Source organism: Nerophis ophidion, linkage group LG19, assembly GCF_033978795.1.
Source record: "Nerophis ophidion isolate RoL-2023_Sa linkage group LG19, RoL_Noph_v1.0, whole genome shotgun sequence".
NCBI lineage: Eukaryota > Metazoa > Chordata > Actinopteri > Syngnathiformes > Syngnathidae > Nerophis > Nerophis ophidion.
Window position 1 is genome coordinate 19,477,036 of NC_084629.1, and position 24,494 is coordinate 19,501,529.

The window sequence follows — 24,494 nt, forward strand, 5'->3', positions numbered from 1 at the left end:
AGACTCAATCACGGAGGTGGGAGAAGGCTACACCTTCTTCTGGAAGGGTCATCCAGAAGGCTCCCGTCGTCTACATGGAGTGGGATTCGCCGCCAGGACAAGCCTGCTTCACAAGATCCCAGAGTCTCCAGTGGGTATAAGCGAAAGGCTCATGACGTGGCGTGTACCACTCACCAAAAATCGCCATGTCACCCTTATCAGCGCTTATGTCCCAACCCTGGATGCAGACCTCGAGAGCAAGGATACATTTTATGCTTCACTAAACTCCGCCATAGAGGGAACGCCTCCCACTGACAAGCTCATACTCCTTGGGGATTTTAACGCGAGGGTAGGCTCTGACAGTGGGCTCTGGACCGGAACACTTGGTCAGCACGGGGTTGGTAGGCTCAATGATAATGGGCTTCGCCTCCTTACACCCTGCTCTGAACATCAGTTGATCATCACCAACACCATGTTCCAGCTCAAGGATAAATTCAAGACCTCCTGGCAACATCCTCGCTCGAAACATTGGCACCTCGTCGACTATATTATCACCCGTCGTAGAGACAGGAAGGAGGTCTTAATCTCCAGAGCAATGCGTGGAGCGGACTGCTGGACCGACCATCGAATGATCAGAGTCAAATTTCAGATGGAAGTGGAACTGAAGAAAACACCACCAAACAAGAGACTCAACTGTGAAGCACTCAAATCCAAGCACTTTGTAGACCAGCTCAGAGCACAGCTTGCAGAAAATTTGTCTGCAATCCCTGATACCCACCTGGACCCTGACATCAACACCTGCTGGAACTCCCTAAGGACTGCCATCCATCAGGCAGCAGAGGAATCCCTTGGGTACACCAGGCGTAAACATCAGGGCTGGTTTGACAACAGTGCACCGGATATCCATAAACTTCTCCAGGCAAAACACAAAGCCCATACTGCTTACCTGGCCAACCCACAGTCCATCACACTAAAAACTTGACTCTCTTTCATAAGAGCCGAAGTCCAGCGTACCCTCAGAGCCATGGAGAATGACTGGTGGATCAAGAAAGCCAGCGAGATCCAACTCTATGCTGACACCAACAATTCTCATGGATTTTATGATGCCGTCAAATCCATATATGGTCCACAGAGAAAAAACATAACCCCAGTCAGATCGGCAGACGGAGTCACCCTCTATAAGGACAAACCCCGGATCCTAAATAGATGGGCTGAACATTTCAACACTCTCCTTAACTCCCAAAATCCCTCTGACCAGGACATTTTCACCAATTTCGCAACCACTCCCCCTGTCGACCACCTGGACTCCCCGCCTACCTTTGCTGAGGTCCAAAAAGCCATCAAGGGCCTAAAAAACAACAAAAGCCCAGGCCCTGACGGTATCCCAGCTGAGGTACTGAAGCTTGGTGGCTATCTCCTCACCCGCCGGCTTCACCAGTTGATTGACTCCACCTGGTCCTCTGAAGCCATCCCCCAGGAATGGAAGGATGCTACTGTAATAACCATCTTCAAGAGGAAAGGTGATAAAGCCGACTGTGGAAACAGCAGAGGAATTTCCCTGCTCTCGGTTGCTGGAAAAGTCCTTGCTTGGATCATGCTCTCTCGTTTAGTTACTCACATCTCTGAGAACATCTTGCCTGAATCACAGTGTGGATTCAGAAGAGATCGGAGTACTACTGACATGATCTTTGTAGCCAGGCAGGTACAAGAAAAGTGCCGGGAACACCACCAGGATCTGTACATCGCCTTCATCGACCTGTCCAAGGCATTTGACACCGTAAACCGGAATCTCCTCTGGGAGTTACTGGGAAGGATGGGAATTCCACCAAAGTTCCTCAACATCCTGAGACAACTTCACGATGGAATGCGAGCCTGTGTCCGCATTGGAGGCCAGCAATCCCCCTCTTTTAATGTGAAAGTCGGGGTCAGGCAGGGATGTGTCCTAGCCCCTGTTATATTCAACCTCTTTCTCTCAGCAGTCACTCTCCTCTCACACAAAGCTCTGGCAACCACAGATGGCATCCACATACAGTTCCGGCTAGACGGCAGTCTCTTCAACATCCGGCGCCTCCAGGCCTTCACTAAAATTACAAAACAACAGATCCTAGCACTTCAGTATGGTGACGATTGTGCTCTCCTTGCCCACACGCCAGACTCTCTCCAACGTGCACTTAACGTGGTCTCATCCACATACAGTGCCCTAGGACTCAAGGTCAACATTTCAAAAACACAGATCATTGCGCAATACTCTATCCATCAGTCAGAAGTGCCTGTCTTCAACATCGATGGCCAGCAGCTCACCATCGTTCAACACTTCACCTACCTCGGAAGCGTCCTGTCCCCCACCTGTAACATCGATAATGACATCCAGGTCCGTGTTGGGTTAGCGTCTGCTGCCTTCGGTAGGCTCAAAACCAGGGTCTTCCTGAACAGAAACCTGACAGTTTCCACCAAAGCAGCTGTTTACAGAGCAGTTTGTCTGTCCACACTGCTATATGGCTCGGAAGCCTGGACCCCTTACCAAAGGCACGTCAGAATCCTGGAGAGATACCACATCCGCTGCCTGCAACGGATTCTGGGTCTGACCTGGGAGGACAGGGTCCCTCATGTGGATATTTTTGACCGGACCCAAACACCCAGCATCCAAGTGTTCCTTGCGCAAAGACATCTGCTCTGGGTGGGGCATGTAATCCGCATGCCCGCCCAGAGACTCCCCCGACAGATCCTCTACGGCCAACTCCAGGAAGGCTGTAGGTGTCCTGGGGGTCAGCGGAAACGCTACAAGGACCACATAAAAACCCTCCTGAAGCGCTGTGCTATTCAGCCTTCCGCACTGGAAGTCTTGGCTGCTGATCGCCATACCTGGCGCAACTGCAGTCACACCGGCATTGCTCATCTCCAGGAGCAGACCACTGAGAGGAGAAAACGACAACGTATACAGCGACATCAGCGCGCTGCAGGGGCCCCCCTCTCAAACGTGGACTACATCTGCCCCACATGTGCCTGCACAGCCACATGCAATGGCATATTCGAACCCCCCCTCAATAACCCATTACTGGAGCAACGTCATCATCGTAATCGATGGACAGCCATAAGCAAGTGTGTGTGTGTGTGTGTGTGTGTGTGTGTGTGTGTGTGTGTGTGTGTGTGTGTGTGTGTGTGTGTGTGTGTGTGTGTGTGTGAGAGAGAGTCAGTCAGTCAGTCAGTCAGTTAGTCAACTATGTCCCCAGAAGTCCATGAGATATGTGTATGGAACACAAGTAGAAGCAACACAACGGCGTTACACAACTTGCTGCATGCCAACCTGTGCGTGTGTTTTGTCATTTTTGTTTTGGCACGACCGTCACACGTGGGCGGCAGATCATGTTGTGTCAGCGGGCGCCATGGTGACAGATGGCTGCCTATCTAGGCGGCCTGCAGTACCGCTCGAGTGACTCATGGCCGCCGCGTGGCCATTAGCCGCGCTCGTCCGATCTGCTCAGCAAAAAGCGGCCTCGTGTTGTGTTTTCGAAGGTGCGGTTGCCATGGCGACCAGCGAGGCTCCACGGGCGACGTGTCCCCCGGGCGCGTCCCAATGGAACAAAACGTAAACACATGACGTTTTGAAGACTTGAGTAGCCATATTTAGTCTTTGAGGGTGAGTCCATGTGGCGACTTGCGGTACTACAGCTGGGACACATGACGTCATTACAATGTTGCGTCATTGCGACCAAGCAATTGTACGTGCTCCACAGCTCCCCCTGCAGCATTCTATTGTACAATGACATTAATTGGATCACAGCGTGGCTGTGCAAGAGTATGTTTGGCCCGTTCATACTTGCCAACCATCCCGGAATTTCCGGGAGACTCCCCAAATTCAGCGCCTCTCCCGAAAAGCTCCCGGGACTAATTTCCTCCCGAAAATCCCCCAAATTTCAGGCGGAGCTGGAGGCCACGCCCCCTCCAGCTCCATGCGGACCTGAGTGACGAACGCCTGTTTTCACTTCCGCTTTCCCACAATATAAACAGCGTGTCTGCCCAATGACGTTATAACTGTAGAATGATCGAGGACGAGTTCTTGGTTTCTTATAGAATAGAATAGAAATTACTTTATTGATCCCTGGGGGAAATTCAGCATCACAGTTCGCTCACAATAGACAATAATAATAATAAATAATATATAACATGTATTATATATAATATACAATATATGAATAGTATAATATATTCTACATTTAAGTGCTGTCAAGAAGGAACATATGCATTATACAGTCTGATGGCTGTCGGTATGAAGGACCTCCTGTGTCGTTCCGTGTTGCATTTAAGGAGTCTGAGCCTTCCACTGAACGTGCTCATTCTCTCCGCAAGGTTCGAGTGTAGTGGGTGGGACGTGTTGTCCATAATGGCTAGGAGTTTTGCTACACTTCTCCTCTCTTGACACCACCGCCAGAGAGTCCAGCTCCACTCCCACCACGTTACTGGCCTTCTCTACCAACTTGTCTAGTCTGTTTGTGTCCCTCACTCTCAGCCCGCTGTCCCAGCAGGCCACGGCATACAGGAAGGCGCCCGCCACCACTGACTCGTAGAACATCTTCAACATCTTTGTACAGACGTCGAAGGGTCCTAGCCTCCGGAGGAAGTAAAGGCGGCTCTGTCCCTTCTTGTAGTGGGCGTTATGTGGGTTTATTGTTAGGCAGTTTCATTAACGTCATCCCAGCGCGGTAACAACACACAACAACAGCAGTCACGTTTTCGTTTACTGTAAAGCAGTCTGCCGTAAACAGCAATGTTGTGACACTCTTAAATAGGACAATACTGCCATCTACTGTACATGCATATGTGACAATAACATCTACGGCTTTTAGAGAGTGCAGTGCACAACTGCGCACACAACAAGGAGATCTTCCTCAGGAAGCAAAGATTGACCAGTTTTGGGCCATGCTAGGGAAAGATGGAAGATTCCAGACTAGTGCATTTAATGAAAGCACTTTTGTGCGTGCCACACAGCAATGCATCATCAGAGAGGGTGTTCAGTTGGTTAGAAAAATAGTGACAGAGAATATAACAAGGATGGACAATTCAACCCATAACAATGAGTAGATGAGTGTTATGTTTTATTGATTGATTGATGCTTTTATTAGTAGATTGCACAGTTCAGTACATATTCCGTACAATTGACCACTAAATGGTAACACCCGAATAAGTTTCTCAACTTGTCCACGTTAATCAATTCATGGTAAATGTGTGTGTATATGTGTTAATAAATGAACACTGAAATTCAAGTATTTCTTATATATATATATATATATATATATATATATATATATATATATATATATATATATATATATATATATATATATATATATATATATATATATATATATATATATATATATATATATATATATGAAATACTTGACTTGGTGAATTTTAGCTGTAAATATACTCCTCACCTCCCGAAATCAGAGCTCTCAGGGTTGGCAAATATGGGCCTGTAGCATGACTTAATGTCGTCCTTTTTGTGACATCAGCAGTGTTTTTTAACTCTATGTCACAATCGATTGATTGCTTCTGAATCCAAAGGAGTTGATATCATTAAGACTGTAGTGGGAATGGGAGTGTGTAATATACTATAACAAGGTTGTGTTACCATGACAACCAAGACTAAGGTACAAATTGACTATTTTTATATTTTACACACGAGTTCTTTAAGTTCTTCTTCATATTTTGCGTTGATTGTTAATATTTATTGTTTACACTGAACAAGATGCAGGTCCTTATGTGTCAAACATCTGATTTTGATTTTTTATTTATTTAAATGATTTAGTTGGTTTCATGATGCGGTTAAATGTTGATTGTAAACAACACACACCACTTTCACACCAACCTGACATTTTATAGTGCATTAAGAGCACGCTGGGTGCTCATTATACCTCCCGTGCAGCTGCTGCCGTCTCTCGGAGTTCACTGAAACAACACCAGGAGGTTGTCTACAGCCACAGCCGGTAATGCCAATGTTAGAGACCCCAATGAATACTTGCTTTTTGAGAGACATGATAACTGCTTATATGTACGGTAGTTCTGACATTTGCAATGACTTTTTCTGCATCCTTCTGATTAGCCTTAAAGGTATAGTGCTTATAGCGCCCCCAGTTGTTTCGCCATGCACTTAACAGTCCCTAATATCACCACTAACATTTCTCTTCACACCCAAAGTGTTCGTAATTACGGCGTTATTTGCTATTATTATTGTTTTATTATTTTTGCTATTATTGCTAGTATTTATTTACTCATTACAAGTAATCTAATTAATTATTTTTAGGTCCGTGACAACGACGTTAGCGACAGCTTGATGTAATGTGGCACGCTCCTTTTGATGTGGTTTTACTTACGTCAACAACAAGACGGCGTCATCGGTGCATCAAGTTCAAGGCAGGAAATGTCTTTTTACTAGTGAAAGCAACAAGCAGCAGCGGACTAAAACGAACTTGATTTTAAACAGGAAAAGGCAATGTCACACTGGGACACAGCAGACAACAACATACACGCACGTACACAGTGAGAATAATGCACGACAAATGAACGATTGAAGTTACAAACGGGGTATCCAAACAATACCCCGTTTGTTGACAAGAAGACATGACAGCCATGGAATTAATACCCAGAGGTAACACAATTCGGTGAAATGATTCGAAAAAGCTGGCGTCAAAGCCGAAACACTTCTGCTGCTAATGGTGCAAGCTAATGTATGCAGCTCCGTTGGGACACTTGATGACATCACGCGTCACTAGGCAACAGGTCCCGCCTTTTAAACACACACGCACGCTGCGCTCAACACTGCAAACCGCCAATGCCAATTTTTGTAAGTCAAGTATTAATTACTTTCTTTAGTAATTAGTTAGATTTATTTAAGAGTAATTCTGTAAGTAAGTCAATTGAATTTTTGTTATAGTAACAAGTAACTTTAAAAGTAATTTTCAGGACACTGCACCCAAGTGAAGCTAATTAACGTTGTTTTACACACAACTACTTTAGCATCAATTAGTGTGTGTGTGTGTGTGTGTGTGTGTGCGTGTGCGTGTGCGTGTGTGTGTGTGTGTGCGTGTGTGCGTGTGTGCAGTCTTGATGCTGAAGAGCTGCCAGGTGTCTCAGTGTGGTTTTTATTAGCATCCATTTTTCATATAACCTAACCTGGACCTGGCAGCTGCGGACTTCCTGTCACTGATACTTCCTTTAACCTTCACCCAGTGCCAGCAACACACACACACACACACACACACACACACACACACACTGCAACTTGAAGCGCTATCGATGACATGCTGACATGTGCAATTTCCTCTTGGCGCAACTTAAAGTCGACTTACATATCCAGCTAACGCATTAATCAAGTCATATTATAATTGTGTGACAATAATATTTTTCAGCTGTGTTGACACTTTTTTCTCTGATTCCACAGCCATAGAGTCATATGTGACACATGCAAACATTATTATGCTAACTTTTTTGGAGCTTTTTTTTTTAGGAAATATTGTTTCTATAACATATAACATATTGTTATTATAAGATATAAATTGTAGGGTGTTTTTTAATAAGATAGAGTTAACAGGATGTATTGTTTTCGTAAGACATATTGTTTATATAAGATATAGTTTATAGGATGTATTGTTTTTATAAGACATATTGTTAAAATACTGTGATGAGGTGGCGACTTGTTCAGGGTGTACCCCGCCTTCCGCCCGAATGCAGCTGAGATAGGCTCCAGCACCCCCGCCACCCCCCCCCCCCCCAAAAGGGGCAAGCGGTAGAAAATGAATGTATGCATATTATTAATATAAGATACAGTTTGTAGAATGTATTGTTTGTATAAGATATAGTTAATAGGACATATTTTTATATAAGATATAGTTTATATAAGATGACTCATTGTTTGTATGCAATATAGTTTCTAGGATATATTGTTTGTATAAGATATAATTAATGATACATATTTCTTATATGAGATAGAGATGATATATCTTTCCAAGCTTTCCAAGTAATTTGATCATCTATTACTACATCCCAAAATTTGTTTTCTTTTACCCTTTAAATATCGACTCCGTTTATTTGTATTTGTTTGACTTTCCCTTCTAATGTTACCAAATTGCATTATTTCAGTTCAACTGAGATTCAAAGTCTGTTTTTGTCAAACCATCTCTTTATCGGTTTAGCTCGGTTGGTAGAGTGGCCGTGCCAGCAACTTGAGGATTGCAGGTTCGATTCCCGCTTCCGCCATCCTAGTCACTGCCGTTGTGTCCTTGGGCAAGACACTTTACCCACCTGCTCCCAGTGCCACCCACACTGGTTTGAATGTAACTTAGATATTGGGTTTCACTATGTAAAGCACTTTGAGTCACTAGAGAAAAAGCGCTATATAAATATAATTCACTTCACTTCACTAATTTGTTCATTCTGTTATTTGTGTCAGCTTTGGTGTGTTTTCTCCTGAACAAAACACAGTTGTATCATCTGCAAATAATACTAACCTAAAGTCTTTTGTAACTTTACAAATGTCGTTTATATAAAGATTTAACAATTCTGGTCCCAGTATTGATCCTTGAGGTACGTCACAGGATATTTTCAGCTTCATTAGAATTGTGTTGGCCTATCTTCCCGTATTGCTTCCTGTTGGTTAAGTAGCTTCTTACCCAGTTCAAGACCAATCCTCTGATTCCATGCCTTTCTCCTTTGTTTATTAAGATATGATTATTTGTGTCAAATGCTTTTGTTAAATCTATAAAGACAAAGAAAAGCAGACTATATTAACCTTATAGATTTTTATGGTATTTACATAGGCTAAGCTTTAACCGTGTGCTGTGTCTCCACTCAGCCGTAGACCATGAGTGTATGAGGGACAAGTGGTTGAAAATGGATGGATGGATGTATGCATATGTGCAGTATGTATGTATGTTTGTTTGTTTGTTTGTACAGTCAATGCGCGTGTGTGTGTGTGTGTGTGTGTGTGTGTGTGTGTGTGTGTGTGTGTGTGTGTGTGTGTGTGTGTGTGTGTGTGTGTGTGTGTGTGCATGTGTGTGCATGTGTGTGTGTATATATGTACCTACATACAGTTGTGTTTCCAATAATTTCTACAACTCTTATTTTTTTGTGATGGAGTGATTGGAGCACATACTTGTTGTTCACAAAAAACATTCATGAAGTTTGGTTCTTTTCTGAATTTATCATGGGTCTACTGGAAATGTGATCAAATCTGCTGGGTCAAAAGTATACATACAGCAATGTTAATATTTGCTTACATGTCCCTTGGCAAGTTTCACTGCAAAAATACGCTTTTGGTAGCCATCCACAAGCTTCTGGCAAGCTTCTGGTTGAATTTTTGACAGCTAAATTCGATGTGACATGGATTCGTTTCTTCAGCATTGTCCGCACGTTTCAGTCAGGACTTTGGAAAGGCCATTCTAAAACTTAAATTCTAGCCTGATTTAGCCATTACTTTACCACTTTTGACGTGTGTTTGGGGTCATTGTCCTGTGGGAACACCCAACTGCGCCCAAGACCCAACCTCCATCCTGATGATTTTAGGTTGTCCTGAAGAATTTGGAGGTAATTCTCCTTTTTCATTGTCCCATTTACTCTCTGTACAGCACCAGTTCCATTGGCAACAAAACAGGCACAGAGCATAATACTACCACCACCATGCTTGATGGTAGGAATGGAGTTCCTGGGATTAAAGGCCTCACCTTTTCTCCTCCAAACATATTGCTGGGTATAGTGGCCAAACAGCTAAATTTTTGTTCCATCTGACCACAGAACTTTCCTCCAGAATGTTTTATCTTTGTCCATGTGATCAGCAGTAAACTTTAGACGAGCCTTAAGGTGTCGCTTCTGGAGCAAGGGCTTCCTTCTTGCATGGTAGCTTCTCAGTCCATGACAATGCAAACATGTTTGATTATGGACAATGACACCTGTGTTCCAGCAGCTTCCAATTCATTGGTGGTTCTCGGTTAACTCTTGATCATCCTGACCAATTTTTCTCTCAACAGCAGGTGATAGCTAGCGTCGTGGCAGAGACAAAACTGTGCCTTGCACTTTATACTTACGAACAAGTGTTTGCACAGTTGCTCTTGGGACCTTAAGCTTCTTTGAAATGGCTCCAAGTGACTTTCCTGACTAGTTCAAGTCAATGATTTGTTTTTTCAGATCTGTGCTGAGTTTTTAACTTTCCCATCGTCACGTTTGTAACCGAGTTCAATGACTGCATCACATGGGGCTGAAGTCAATAGGTGTCATCATCATAATCACTCACATGAAGTTAAGAGGCCATGCCATGAAGCTAATTTGATTTGATTGTAACTTATCTATATCACCACAATTGATAGTGTATGTTGCTGTATGTATACCTTTGACCCAGCAGATTTGGTCACACTTTCAGTAGACTCATAATGGATTCATAAAAGGACCAGACTCTATCAATGTTTTTTGTGACAATCAGCATGTGCGTCTACCACTCTATCACAAAAAAATAAGAATTGCAGAAATTATTGGAAACTCAAGACAACCATGACATTATGTTATTCACAAGTGTATGTAAACTTTTGACCACTACTGTATAGATATACATCTTTGTATTGTATGTATGTGCACATGTACTTATATATGTATGTATTTTTGTCCCTCCGTATGTACAGGATCCAATTATTGAAGATTCAATTTGATAAGATATAGTTTATATAAGAGAGTTAAGATAAGATATATTTAATAGAATGTTAAGATGAGATATAGTTTATAGTCAGCTGAAGTATGCAGCATGCAGTTCTCCACTGAAACACAAGAGACAGTGTTTTCCTGTAAGTCAACTTTGACACTCGACTATTTCGCTTGTCAGCTTTTATGTCGGGAGTGAACACAGGTAATCAAAGACGGAAGGAGTGTTATAGCAGCTGGAAGGAATCAATGACTGGACACATTTTTAAAATTAAGGTGAAGAGTACACCCACTACACAAGAAATAGTGTTGAAATATCCACTATTCACAAGGTGAGACGAGGGTAGGGTGGGGGAAAAGCAAGCCGACTTTGGCTTTAGGCTTAAGCCAAGCACCTTCCGTCCTCTCTATCAACACTTCCTGTTTACAATGGAGCGGAGCGCGATGGCGACTGGAGGCCATGTTGGATGTTGCTGAGAGCACTTTTGTGACATGATTGCTGGTTTTGCGTGCTCTTCAACCAAAAACAACATGCAGCACCTGGAGGCTCTTCCCTACTTTGCAGCTCACTTTATTAGGTGACAACTATTGTTTCACATGATTGGACGGGAAGAGAACAAATTTGTACATGTTTTTAAAAGAAATACATGAAAGAGTAAATCCACTTTTTTTTTTTTTTTTTTTAGAAAGTGCTTTTTTTTGTGAGGTTGTTTTAGAAATAAACAAGACTAAAGCATATTTGTTTTGTAAAAAAATAGATATAATAGTATGAGTCGAGTTTATATTTTGGATGTTTGGGGGGGGGGGGGGGTTATTGACAAAATATTCATTCAGAAGGAGTCCCATAGGATATTTATGCAGGTAAAGGCCTACTGAAATTAGATTTTCTAATTTAAACGGGGATAGCAGGTCCATTCTATGTGTCATACTTGATCATTGCACGATATTGCCATATTTTTGCTGAACGGATTTAGTAGAGAACATTGACGATAAAGTTCGCAACTTTTGGTCGCTAATAAAAAAGCCTCGCCTTTACCGGAAGTAGCAGATGATGTGCGCGTGACGTCACTGGTTGTAGGGCTCCTTACATCCTCACATTGTTTACAATCATAGCCAGCAGCAGCTAGAGCTAATCGGACCGAGAAAGCGATAATTTCCCCATTAACTTGAGCGAGGATGAAAGATTTGTGGATGAGGAAATTTAGAGTGACGCACTAGAAAGAAAAAAAAGGCGATTGCAGTGGGAGCGAGTCAGATGTTTTTAGACACATTTACTAGGATAATTCTGGAAAATCCCTTATCTGCTATTGTGTTGTTAGTGTTTTAGTGAGATTAAATAGTACCTAAAAGTCGGAGGGGTGTGGCCACGGGTGTGTTGACGCCAGAGTCTCTAAAGGGAAGTCACGGCAGCTGCAGCAGGACGGAAGCTCCGCTGATGTCTCCGGTAAGAGGCGACTTATTACCACAATTTTCTCACCGAAAACTGCCGGTTGACATGTTGTCGGGATCCATGTTCGTTTGACCGCTCTGATCCATAGTAAAGCTTCATCTTTGGGAGTTTTAAACAAGGAAACGCCGGCTGTGTTTTTGTGGCTAAAGGCTAAAAGCTTCCCACCTCCATCTTTCTACTTTGACTTCTCATTTATTAATTGGACAAATTGCAAAAGATTCAGCAACACAGATGTACAGAATACTGTGTAATTATGCGATTAAAGCAGACTACTTATAGCTTGGATCGGGCTGGAAAATAATGTCCGCTACAACCGGTGACGTCAAACGCACGCGTCATCATACGCGGTGTTTTCAACACGACACTTCGCAGGAAATTTAAAATTGCAATTTGGTAAACTAAAAAGGCCGTATTGGCATGTGTTGCAATGTTAATATTTCATCATTGATATATAAACTATCAGACTGCGTGGTCGGTAGTATTGGGTTTCAGTAGGCCTTTAATTTGTGTCTTTTATCAAACCTTTTTTTCTTTACACTGAATTTATGTAACCAAATTACTTTTTCCATTGATTTTTTTTTTTTTTACATCAATTTATGTTGTCAGTTTCCATCCATCCATCTTCTTCAGCTTATCTGAGGTTGGGTCGCGGGGTCATCAGCCTAAGCAGGGAAGCCCAGACTTTCCTCTCCCCAGCCACTTCATCCAGCTCTTCCTGTGGGATCCCGAGGCGTTCCCAGGCCAGCCGGGAAACATAGTCTACCCAACATGTCCTGGGTCTTCCCCGCCGCCTCCTACCGGTCGGACGTGCCCTAAACACCTCCCTAGGGAGGCATTGGGGTGGCATCCTGACAAGATGGCCAAACCACCTCACCTGGCTCCTCGCGATGTGGAGGAGCAGCGGCTTTACCTTGAGTTCCCCCCGGATGGCAGAGCTTCTCACCCTATCTCCAAGGGAGAGCACCGCCACCTTGCGGAGGAAACTAATATCGGCCGCTTGTACCCGTCTTGTCAGTTTCATTAAATAAAAACATGTTGTGACAGACTCTAACCGTCCAGGTTCCATGGACCACCAAGGACTGAAAATACTGCGAGCAAATTTGACTTTCTTTTTTTTTTCAATAAAGCTGCGTCTTTCGTCGGGTCACTTTTCAGCCTTCCGCGTGCTTGCTCGCTCTTCTGCTTGCTTTTCGGTTTTTTGGCTCTCCGTCTCTTGCTTTCAGCGTCCGCTTCTGCCTCTCCAACTCTTTCTGCCCCGTTGTTCTCTCCTGCTGCCCTTTTACACATTGCGAAGATATGAGATGCGCCCCGCGCACCTGATCACGATTGCGGCCTCGCTCCCAGCGGGCACCGCCTCGCCGCTCGCTTGCCGTACAGGCCTCCTCGCCACCATCTTGGGCCGGGCTCCGGCGTGCCCTGCCTCGCTGTCGGGCCGCCAGTCCCGCTTCTCCACGTGTGATCAACAATTATGTGTTTAAAAATGGCTTTTTTCAAAATTCATTAAGACTTAAGAATCATTTCCAGTGAATTAAATGAAATTATCTCAGGTGGGTTCCAGGCGGAGGGCAGCGTACACCCTGGACAAGTCGCCATCTCATCACAGGGCCAACACAGATAGACAGACAACATTCACACTCACATTCACACAGTAGGGCCAATTTAGTGTTGCCAATCAACCTATCCCCAGGTGCATGTCTTTGGAAGTGGGAGGAAGCCGGAGTACCCGGAGGGAACCCACGCAGTCACGGGGAGAACATGCAAACTCCACACAGAAAGATCCCGAGCCCCGGATTATACTCAGTCCAGCGACCCCCCGCGACCCTGAAAGGGACAAGCGGTAGAAAATGGATGGATGGATGGATAAATGCAATTATGAAAGAAAATGAAAATTGAATGCACATGTTAGCATAATTTGATATTTAAAAAAAATGTCAGTTCACAAAATACAAACGCAAAAAATTCAATTACAGAAATGTGTAATAAAAACACAAATTAACCTCCATTTGTAATGGAATTGTTTTCAGTTTTCATTGTTTTAAAATTCAGTGTATAAAAATTCAGTGCAAAAATAAAATCATTATTTATAAAAATTTAGTGTTAAAAAATTCACTGTATAAAATTAAGTGTAAAAAAAAATCAGTGTGCAGGTTGCTGCTTCAAAAAGCAAGACTGAATATTTTAAATATGCGAATGTTGCTCCTCTGCTGCTTGAGACATATTTTATAATTGAGCAGGAGCAACAAACACGGTGAAAAATAAAGGCAAAGGATAAAAAACATCCACTTATTTATGTAATACCACTGTTCTGCAGCACTATTTTGTACAAACCCCGTTTCCATATTAGTTGGGAAATTGTGTTAAATGTAAATATAAACAGAACACAATGATTTGCAAATCATGTTCAACCCATGTTCAATTGAATGCACTACAAAGACAAGATATTTGATGTTCAAACTCACAAACTTAAATTTTTTTTGCAAATAATAACACTCAATAAACGTTTGGGAACTGAGGAAACTAATTGTTGAAGCTTTGAAAGTGGAATTCTTTCCCAGTCTTGTTTTATGTAGAGCTTCTGTCGTTCAACAGTCCAGGGTCTCCGCTGTCGTATTTTACGCTTCATAATGCGCCACACATTTTCGATGGGAGACAGGTCTGGACTGCAGGCGGGCCAGGAAAGTACCCGCACCCATTTTTTAAGAAGCCACGCTGTTGTAACACGTGGCTTGGCATTGTCTTACTGAAATAAGCAGGAGCATCCATGATAACGTTGCTTAGATGGCTACATATGTTGCTCCAAAACCTGTATGTACCTATTAGCATTAATGGTGACTTCACAGATGTGTAAGTTAGCCATGCCTTGGGCACTAATACACCCCCATACCATCACAGATACTGGCTTTTGAACTTTGCGTCGATAACAGTCTGAATGTTCGCTTCCCCTTTGGTCCGGATGACACGATGTCGAATATTTCCAAAAACAATTTGAAATGTGGACTCGTCAGACCACAGAACACTTTTCCACTTTGCATCAGTCCATCTTAGAGGATCTCTGGCCCAGAGAAGCCGGCGGCGTTTCTGGATGTTGTTGATAAATGGCTTACGTGTTGAACAGTAGAGCTTTAACTTGCACTTACAGATGTAGCGACAAACTTTATTTAGTGACAGTGGTTTTCTGAAGTGTTCCTGAACCCATGTGGTGATATCCTTTAGAGATTGATGTCGGTTTTTGATACAGTGCCGTCTGAGGGATCGAAGGTCACGGTCATTCAATGTTGGTTTCCGGCCATGCCGCTTATATGGAGTGATTTCTCCAGATTCTCTGAACCTTTTGATGACATTATGGACCGTAGATGTTGAAATCCCTAAATTTCTTGCAATTGCACTTTTAGAAACGTTGTTCTTAAACTGTTTGACTATTTGCTCACGCAGTTGTGGACAAAGGGGTGTACCTCGCCCCATCCTTTCTTGTGAAAGACTGAGCCTTTTTTGGGAAGCAGTTTTTATACCCAATCATGGCACCCACCTGTTCCCAATTAGCCTGCACACCAGTGGGATGTGGCTCTGTGATGAGGTGGCAACTTGTCACCCGATTGTAGCTGAGATAGGCGCCAGCGCCCCCCGCAACCCCAAAAGGGAATAAGCGGTAGGAAATGGATGGATGGATGGATGGATGGACCAGTGGGATGTTCCAAATAGATATTTGATGAGCATTCCTCAACTCTATCAGTTTTCATCGGCGCCTTTCCCAACTTCTTTGTCACGTGTTGCTGGCATCAAATTCTAAAGTTAATGATTATTTGCACAAAAAATTTTTTTTTATCAGTTTGAACATCAAGTATGTTGTCTTTGTAGCATATTCAACTGAATATGGGTTGAAAATGATTTGCAAATAATTGTATTCTGTTTATATTTACATCTAACGCAATTTCCCAACTCCTATGGAAACGGGGTTTGTAGACATCTGCCTTGTGTGCATGACGTAGCGCTTGCTCTGGTTACCATAGTAACCTGTATGTCACTCTGAAGTGCAGATTTTAACAATTGGAATCATTTCTATAATTTGAAACTAACCAGCCACTAGATCATAACGTCACACCTGGTGGTCAGGTGCGAGTGTGTGTGAAGTCACACCTGGAGGTCAGACTTCAAACTTGACACCTCATTGGCTGCTTCTGAGACAGGAATAATTTCTTAATTTACCAGAAGTGAGTCTTGCATTTTGAAGCAGCAAATTTTTCGACACTGAATTTTTCACACTGATTTTTTATACATTTAATGTTTTTTCACTATGATTTTTTCTTACACTGTTTTTAAGTAGATTTTTTTAACTCAGATTTTTTATACACTGAATTGTTTTTAAAATATATATTTTTTACACAGATTTTTTTAGACTGACTTTTATTGACATTGATTTATTATAGACTTATTTTTTTTACACTGAATTTTTTTTAAACTACGTTTTTTTACACATTTTTTTTTGACACTGATTTTTTTCCCAATTAAATTTTCAGCATAATTTGATGGGAAAAATTCAGTACACAAAATTCAAAAGCAAAAAAATTATGTTACATAAATTCAGTGTAAGAAAAACAACCTTTCGTAATAGTGATACAAATTAACCTCCATTAACTGTGCTATCAACACACGGTCTACAAAGCAGAGGTGGCATCTGTAAAGCTGAAGTTTACAACGAGACTTGAATGGGTGGGGCAATGTTTTCAATTTATTATCAATATTATTATGTTGTTTATTCCACTCTTAACTTTGGTACTTCATTTGACAAAGTGAACTATGCAAAAATGTGAAGGTGAAAGCCGTGGTTTGCTTTTTGTTTTTTTCTCACAGGACGCGTCCATCGCTCATCGCTTCCATGTGATGCGAGAGAAGCACCCTGAGAAGTTCAACAGCAGGTGAGTCGTTAGCTTGCACATTAGCAGCACATTGTGACTTTGTTATCTGTAAATCTGGCCGATGGACAAAAATTACAGTGAAAAAATAGTTCCATTTATTATTCGCACCTTACTATAAGCCGTATATATATACTTTGTGAAATTAGTTATTTACACATAAATATTTTGTAAATGTTTATTTACATACCTTAATTGTTTCCAAACGGTGTCTGTAACAAGGCAGTAAAACGGCTGATCAAACAAAACAGAAGTCATTGTCATGGACCCACTTGCTGCGCGAACTAGCTCTCCAATCAACTAAACAGACTCAATAACTCCACGGCAACATTTAGGTGAATTTGTGAAACTGAAACTATACAAAAAAATGCCATTGGGAGTTAATAATACTAACGCAAACACTTGTAAACGTTTTAGCATTTTAGCTAATTGTAACGACGCTCGCTTCACTACAGTAAGATAGCACGTACAAATATGCATGAAAACACTCCTACAGCCATCACCTCTGTAGGAGTGTGTTGGACATGGGACGGTTTGTTAAGTATGAATTGTTTTAGTTATATTGTAAAAGTTACAAATGTTGCTTGGAGTGATAAATGAAGAATCCATACGATTAGATGGCTATGTATAGTTAGAAGACCTAATGGGACTACGGGTGGGAAAAAAGCACTGGTTGAAGGATACTTCAGCACCTGCAGTAAACAAACTTGACCATAATCTGGCGCCATAGCACAAACAAAATCTATTAGCTTGTTTTTATTTTTTTTTGTTAAGGCGCCAGCGTAAACAAATACTTAAATTTTCTGCACCGTCTTAAAAGGCGCAGGGTTCAAAGTGTAAGAAAACAGTAGCGGCTTATAGTCCTGAATTTATGGTATATCACGATAGACATGTAATCGATATCAATAAAAAAGCGTTAGATAAAACATTTTTTTAAAAATTGTACGTAGTCAGAAAAAAATGGAAGTTACGAAGCCAGGTTGGTTGCCAGAACAGAGGCACTCGTCAGGTTTAAACATCGATGACATCTATTAAACCAGACAAGAAGCAAAGAATCAAATAGAGACAGGATTCAATTTAAAATAAAACATATGAAGATAAAAGTGTGATATATATATATATATATATATATATATATATATATATATATATATATATATATATATATATATATATATATATATATATATATATATTATACAGTATACAAGCAGTAGAAGATGGATGGATGGATTGATATGGATGGCGTGGGAGAGTAGCCGTGCGCAACCCGAGGGTCCCTAGTTCAATTCCCACTTAGTACCAACCTCGCCATGTCCGTTGTGTCCTGAGCAAGAAACTTCACCCTTGCTCCTGATGCGTGCTGGTTAGCGCCTTGCATGGCAGCTCCCTCCATCAGTGTGTGAATGTGTGTGTGAATGGGTAAATGTGGAAGTAGTGTCAAAGCGCTTTGAGTATCTTGTAGGTAGAAAAGCGCTATACAAGTACAACCCATTTATCATTTATATACAGTATATGTAATGTGTGTATATATATATATATATATATATATATATATATATATATATATATATATATATATATATATATGGTAAATAGTAAATGGTTGTACTTGTATAGCGCTTTTCTACCCCTTATGAAGGAGCCCAAAGCGCTTTTGACAGTATTTCCACATTCACCCATTCACACACTGATGGTGGGAGCTGCCATGCAAGGCGCTAACCAGGACCCATCAGGAGCAACGTGTGTGTGTATGTATACACACACACACACACACAAATATTTTTAGCCCAATGCAGCCCCTAAAACCAAAAGTTTGGACAACCCTGTGCTAAAACATACATATATCCTCTAAAGTTTTATAACCATGAGAACATTACTTATTATACAGTTTTTACATTTAAAAGAATTAAATATCAGGTTCTCAAAGAAAAAAATGATGTCCCCAATGGGGGGCTTCACAAAAAACAATTAAGAACCGCCGCTCTATTCCAAGATGGACAGTCGGTGTAGCAGGCAGGTGAAAATGACTTCTCTCTCGTCGGGCTCCTCCGTTGACACTGAGGTGATCACAGGAAGGAAATGACGTCTGAGACAGGAAGTGTGGATTTATTTGGGGATCAAAGAGTTGAAGGTTTGGACGTTTAAAAGAAAAAAAAGATTGATTAACTAATTTATAGACATGCACCTGGGGATAGATTGATTGGCAACACTAAATGGTCCCTAGTGTGTAAATGTTGTCTGTCTATCTGTGTTGGCCCTGCGATGAGGTGGCGACTTGTCCAGGGTGTACCCCGCCTTCCGCCCGAATGCAGCTGAGATAGGCTCCAGCAACCCCTGTGACCCCAAAAGGGACAAGCGATATAAAATGGATGGATGGATGGATAAACTTAGTTGGCTCTTGAACAGTGTTCGAAAATAGAAAGGATCATATATTTTAGCAAATATCTCCATAAGAAACAAAGTAAATATGAATAATGAGTTCCAGCCTCGACAAAATCCATATTTTAGTGAACTTTTGTACCCTTTGAACACAAAACTCTATATCAAACAAATATTATATGATTTGCCGATACCTGCAGAAAGCCTGTATTAGCATGAGGCTTATGAGTAGCCTCCTGTCACCCATAGCTACCTTTACCTTCTTCTTCTCTATCTTTTCTAAACTGGGAACCTGATGACTTCTTTGCTCTTTGACTTGAAGATGAAGACTCCACACCATGAGCTTTTTCATTACCTTGTGCCAACACCGTCCATTCGCCCGTCAATCAACCGCAGTCACATGCGTCACAAAGGTGACGGCACAGACTTTTTTCTTTTTATAGTATAGAAATAGTATTGAATGAAATCCAATTTACCTGAATGTGTGGTGAGTTTTGATTGATTGATTGTTTTATTAGTACGTTGCACAGTACAGTAAATATTCCATACAATTGACCACTAAATGTTAACACCCGAATAAGTAATTTATCTTTATTTGTCATTATTTATATTTTCTGAATAAAGTAGGATAATGTTCATCAGTCAACTCATTGGTGTTAATTTTCAACCTATAAAGATAAAAAAATCATATCAAAATGAAATTACAGTATGTCATTTATGTAGTTTGATAATTCTCCTCGAGTGATGTACTAACATCTTGTGGTTTGTGTTGTACATATGTGGCATCATCTACAAAGATACAAAGAATTGCCATTGCGACATCCAGTGGACACATTTAGAACAGTTGTTTCTTTCATTCAAAAATTTCAGGTTAATTTTTCTACTTAGCAAACTCATCCCGCGGGCCGGACAAAACCTGTTTTCGGGCCTGACCTGGCCCTTGGGCCGTATGTTTGACACTCCTGGTCCAAAAAAATTATGTAGAACGTTCGGCAGGCCGGATTGAAAGTCTTAATGGGCCGCATGTGGCCCACGGGCCATATTTTGCCAGGGTCAGTACTAACATCAAGTTGATTATATGTACGGACTTGGCATTGGACAAAACTTGTGAATTTGGACTCATGTTATTAATTACAAAAAAATTTAGTAGGGGATACATAATATTTCAGCATATTTCTGTGCTGCCATAAAATATGTCCCCCCCTCTATTTTCCTCAATCGATGTACTAACATTATGTGTTTTATTCTGTAGACACTTAGCATCATCAACAACAAAACTTGTGAATTTGGACACGTTATTAATCGCAAAAAAAGTTAGTAGAGGATAGTAGACGGAAGTGCTGCCGCTCTCTGAACAATCAATCAATCAAGTTAAGTCAACTTTGTCAATTTCTTTACATGTAAAAACATACAAAGGAATCGAAATTTTGTTTCGCACTCTCCCATGCGTAGACAAAAAGAAGACAAAAACAGTAAAGTGCAACATAAATATGTCTACCTTCTAAAATGACAATAATATATAGTTCCTGTTATTTTTAAAAAGGATATGGCTGTAAACAATGAGTGTTTCATCAGTAGTGCAAATATTTAATCAATCAATGTTTATTTATATAGCCCTAAATCACAAGTGCCTCAAAGGGCTACACAAACCACAATGACATCCTCGGTAGGGCCCACATAAGGGCAAGGAAAAACTCACCTCAGTGGGACATCGACCATGATGACTATGAGAAACCTTGGAGAGGACCACATATGCGGGCTATAGCCCGCAGACATTTTTGGGGCTCTGGGAATCACTAATAAGCCGGAGTCCTTTTAACGCAGATTTCTTGCCGGGACATATGGTACAATACAATCGGCAAGATAGGCTGGTGCTAGACCGTGTAGTATTTTATATGTAAGTAGTAAAACCTTAAAGTCACATCTTAAGTGCACAGGAAGCCAGTGCAGGTGAGCCAGGCACAGAGCTTTATATACCCAATTCTTCCCAAAATGAAAGAAATACAATTCAAAATAATTTATAGAATATACCCTTCAAAGTATTTTTTGAAACTTAAATTTAACATTAAGGACCTGGGGATACTTCCAAAGACATGCACCTGGGGATAGGTTGATTGGCAACACTAAAAAAATTGGCCCTAGTGTGTGAATGTGAGTGTGAATGTTGTCTGTCTATCTGTGTTGGCCCTGCGATGAGGTGGCGACTTGTCCAGGGTGTACCCCGCCTTCCGCCCGATTGTAGCTGAGATAGGCGCCAGCGCCACCCGCGACCCCGAACGGGAATAAGCGGCAGAAAATGGATGGATGGATGGATGGACCTGGGGATAGGTTGATTGGCAACACTAAATTGGCCCTAGTGTGTGAATGTGAGTGGGAATGTTGTCTGTCTATCTGTGTTGGCCCTGCAATGAGGTGGCGACTTGTCCAGGGAGTACACCACCTTCCGCCCGAAATGCAGCTGAGATAGGCTCCAGCGACTCCCCGCGACCCTGGAAGGGACAAGCGTTAGAAAATGGATGGATGGATGGACTGTTTTATATGTGGAACTGTAGAGGATGTCAATCAACTGTTTGTGGAATGTGAGAGTGTGTTTTGGGTGGAGATCAGCAATTGGCTGAGAAACAAAGGTATTGAGATGTCCCCATTCTCTATAGAAGAGATCTAATTTGGTATTTTTTATAAACGACTGTAACATAGAAATGTTTGTCAACATTATTATGCTCCAGGCAAAAATGTTTCTACATAAATGTCGATTTATGAAAGTAAGGCCTACATTTTCTAGTTGGCTTAATGGGTTATAATTATCAATCCATTCTTGGAGTTTTTTGATTGATTGATTGATACTTTTATTAGTAGATTGCACAGTTCAGTACATATTCCGTACAATTGACCACTAAATGGTAACACCCGAATAAGTTTTTCAACTTGTTAAAGTCGGGGTCCACGTTAATCAATTCATGGTATGACACTTGTTCGTGTTAGTATCTGCCTGTCATACCCTAGTAAAATACGTATTATTTATTTTATCTAATTAAAAATCCATCCATCCATTTTATACCGCTTATCAACATATATTAGTATATTTTTACTAGACAAATAATATAAAGGTAAAAAAATATACATGCACAAACCAGCTGTCAATATGTTGCAATTCCACAATAGGATAGCCACATTAGCAGCAGCAATGTGGCTATTACTAACCGGTAGCATTTTAACAACCCAGCAACAATAATTTAAAAAAAAAACACTAAACATTACACAAACACAATCGTGTCTATTAATAGTCTAAATGAGTCCTATGCAATCATCAAAATACTCACATCGTCAAAGACTAGAGCACCGATTGAACATAGCAGAGGGAACAAGTTACTACCACACATTAACACAAATCAACAAGGAAGGAAGCGGAAGTGACAATGTCAAAGAAATGCTTCAATATAAAAGTCTCTGTAAAACATATATAAACATGGAGCATATTTAAACCCCCGCCGCCCCCTTCAGCGTTTCGGCGACAATGTTGTCTTTTTTGTGTGGATAACAACATTGTCGTGGGGTAGCACCTGTAAACATTTGAGGGTAAAAATGAATTTATTTAATTTTAGAATAAGGCTGTAATCAATCAATCAATTAATGTTTATTTATATAGCCCTAAATCACAAGTGTGTCAAAGGGCTGCACAAGCCAGAACGACATCTTCGGTTCAGATCCCACATCAGGGCAAGGAAAAACAACCCAGTGGGATGACTGAGAAACCTTGGAGGGGACCGCAGATGTGGGTGACCCGCCCCCCCAGAGGTGACCAGTGGAATAGATGTTGAGTGGGTCTAACATAATATTGTGTAACATAATGAAAAATTTGGAAAAAGTTAGTATATTCCTGGAAGTACACTTCGAGGCCTCGTTTACACACCAAATCTGATTTATTTATTTTTTGCCCTCAAGTGGCACACATCGGATTTGTTTTGCCGGTCTAAATGCTCCAAAGTGCTTCGAAGCTGTAATATATGAATATATAGTTTGATTCCGAAGAAGTAGGGATTGTTGAAGGACAGGAATTGACGCTGTGGCGTATTTGTTTACATGTTACGTACATTAAGTAAGTTGTTTACGTGAGTGAGTTGAAAACTAAAGCTAACTGAGATCCACACTGATGTCTCGACCTAGCAGCCGTAACAAGATTAGAATCCTCCCAAATATATTATAAAATATATCCATCCATACTTTATATTACTGTACTTGAGTTTTTTGCGTAAGTTAATAATACTGACACAGACACTCGTAAAGGCGTTAACATATTAGCTCACGCTAACGACGCTCGCTTCATGACAATAAGCATGAAAACACTCCTACAGACATCACACATGGGTTTGCTTTAGTAAGTAAGAATTATTTTAGTTATATTGTAAAACTTACAAACGTCGCTTGGAGCGACAAGTGAAGAATCCATATCAGTAGAAACGCTAAGGACGGTTAGGCGACGGCTCGGCACTTCATCTTCTATCTTTTCAGTGTGGTTGCTTGTTTTGTTTTTTTACCATCAGCCAAAAAGAAAAATCCATGAATTAGCCGCACCGTTCCAAAGTGTAGGAAAAAAGTAGCGTCTTACAGTCTGGAATTAACGGTATTTTCACGCGGGAAGACGAGGCAAGTCTCGCTCAGTCGGTGCCATCCAGTGGAAAAGCGATACTTAAGTGATCGTGTCCCACCTCCATGTCGTCTTTTGAAGTCAGGGTCACGCACCGCACAGGTGTTGTTTTTAGATAGACTGACCATCCATCCATTTTCTACCGCTTATTCCCTTTGGGGTTGCGGGGGGCGCTGGTGCCTATCTCAGCTACTATCGGGCGGAAGGCGGGTCACACCCTGGACAAGTCGTCACCTCATCGCAGGGCGTAGACTGACCATACGTCCTCTTTTCCCCGGACATATCCTCTTTTGCGGGTCTGTCCGAGCGGGGTTTCTTGAATTCCTTAAATGTCCGGCGTTTTGATTCAGGGTTAGATGTATTTTCAATGTATGTACAGTGTTAAGAGGGGTTAAAACAAAACATTGTAAAGCACGCAGCATCATTCGTGAAGGAGGGGATGAGA

At 41.5% G+C, this 24,494-nt stretch overlaps 1 protein-coding gene across 2 annotated transcripts in view; it reads left to right on the top strand.

Annotated features, from left to right (window-relative positions):
- The window catches only part of LOC133538124 (diacylglycerol kinase beta-like), a 97,823-nt gene that overhangs the window by 48,435 nt on the left and 24,894 nt on the right, over nucleotides 1-24,494 (top strand). For both annotated transcript variants that reach the window (XM_061879455.1, XM_061879456.1), the window contains one exon: nucleotides 16,961-17,025. In XM_061879455.1, the coding sequence (XP_061735439.1) occupies nucleotides 16,961-17,025 (65 nt within the window). The remainder of the gene's footprint in view (nucleotides 1-16,960; nucleotides 17,026-24,494) is intronic.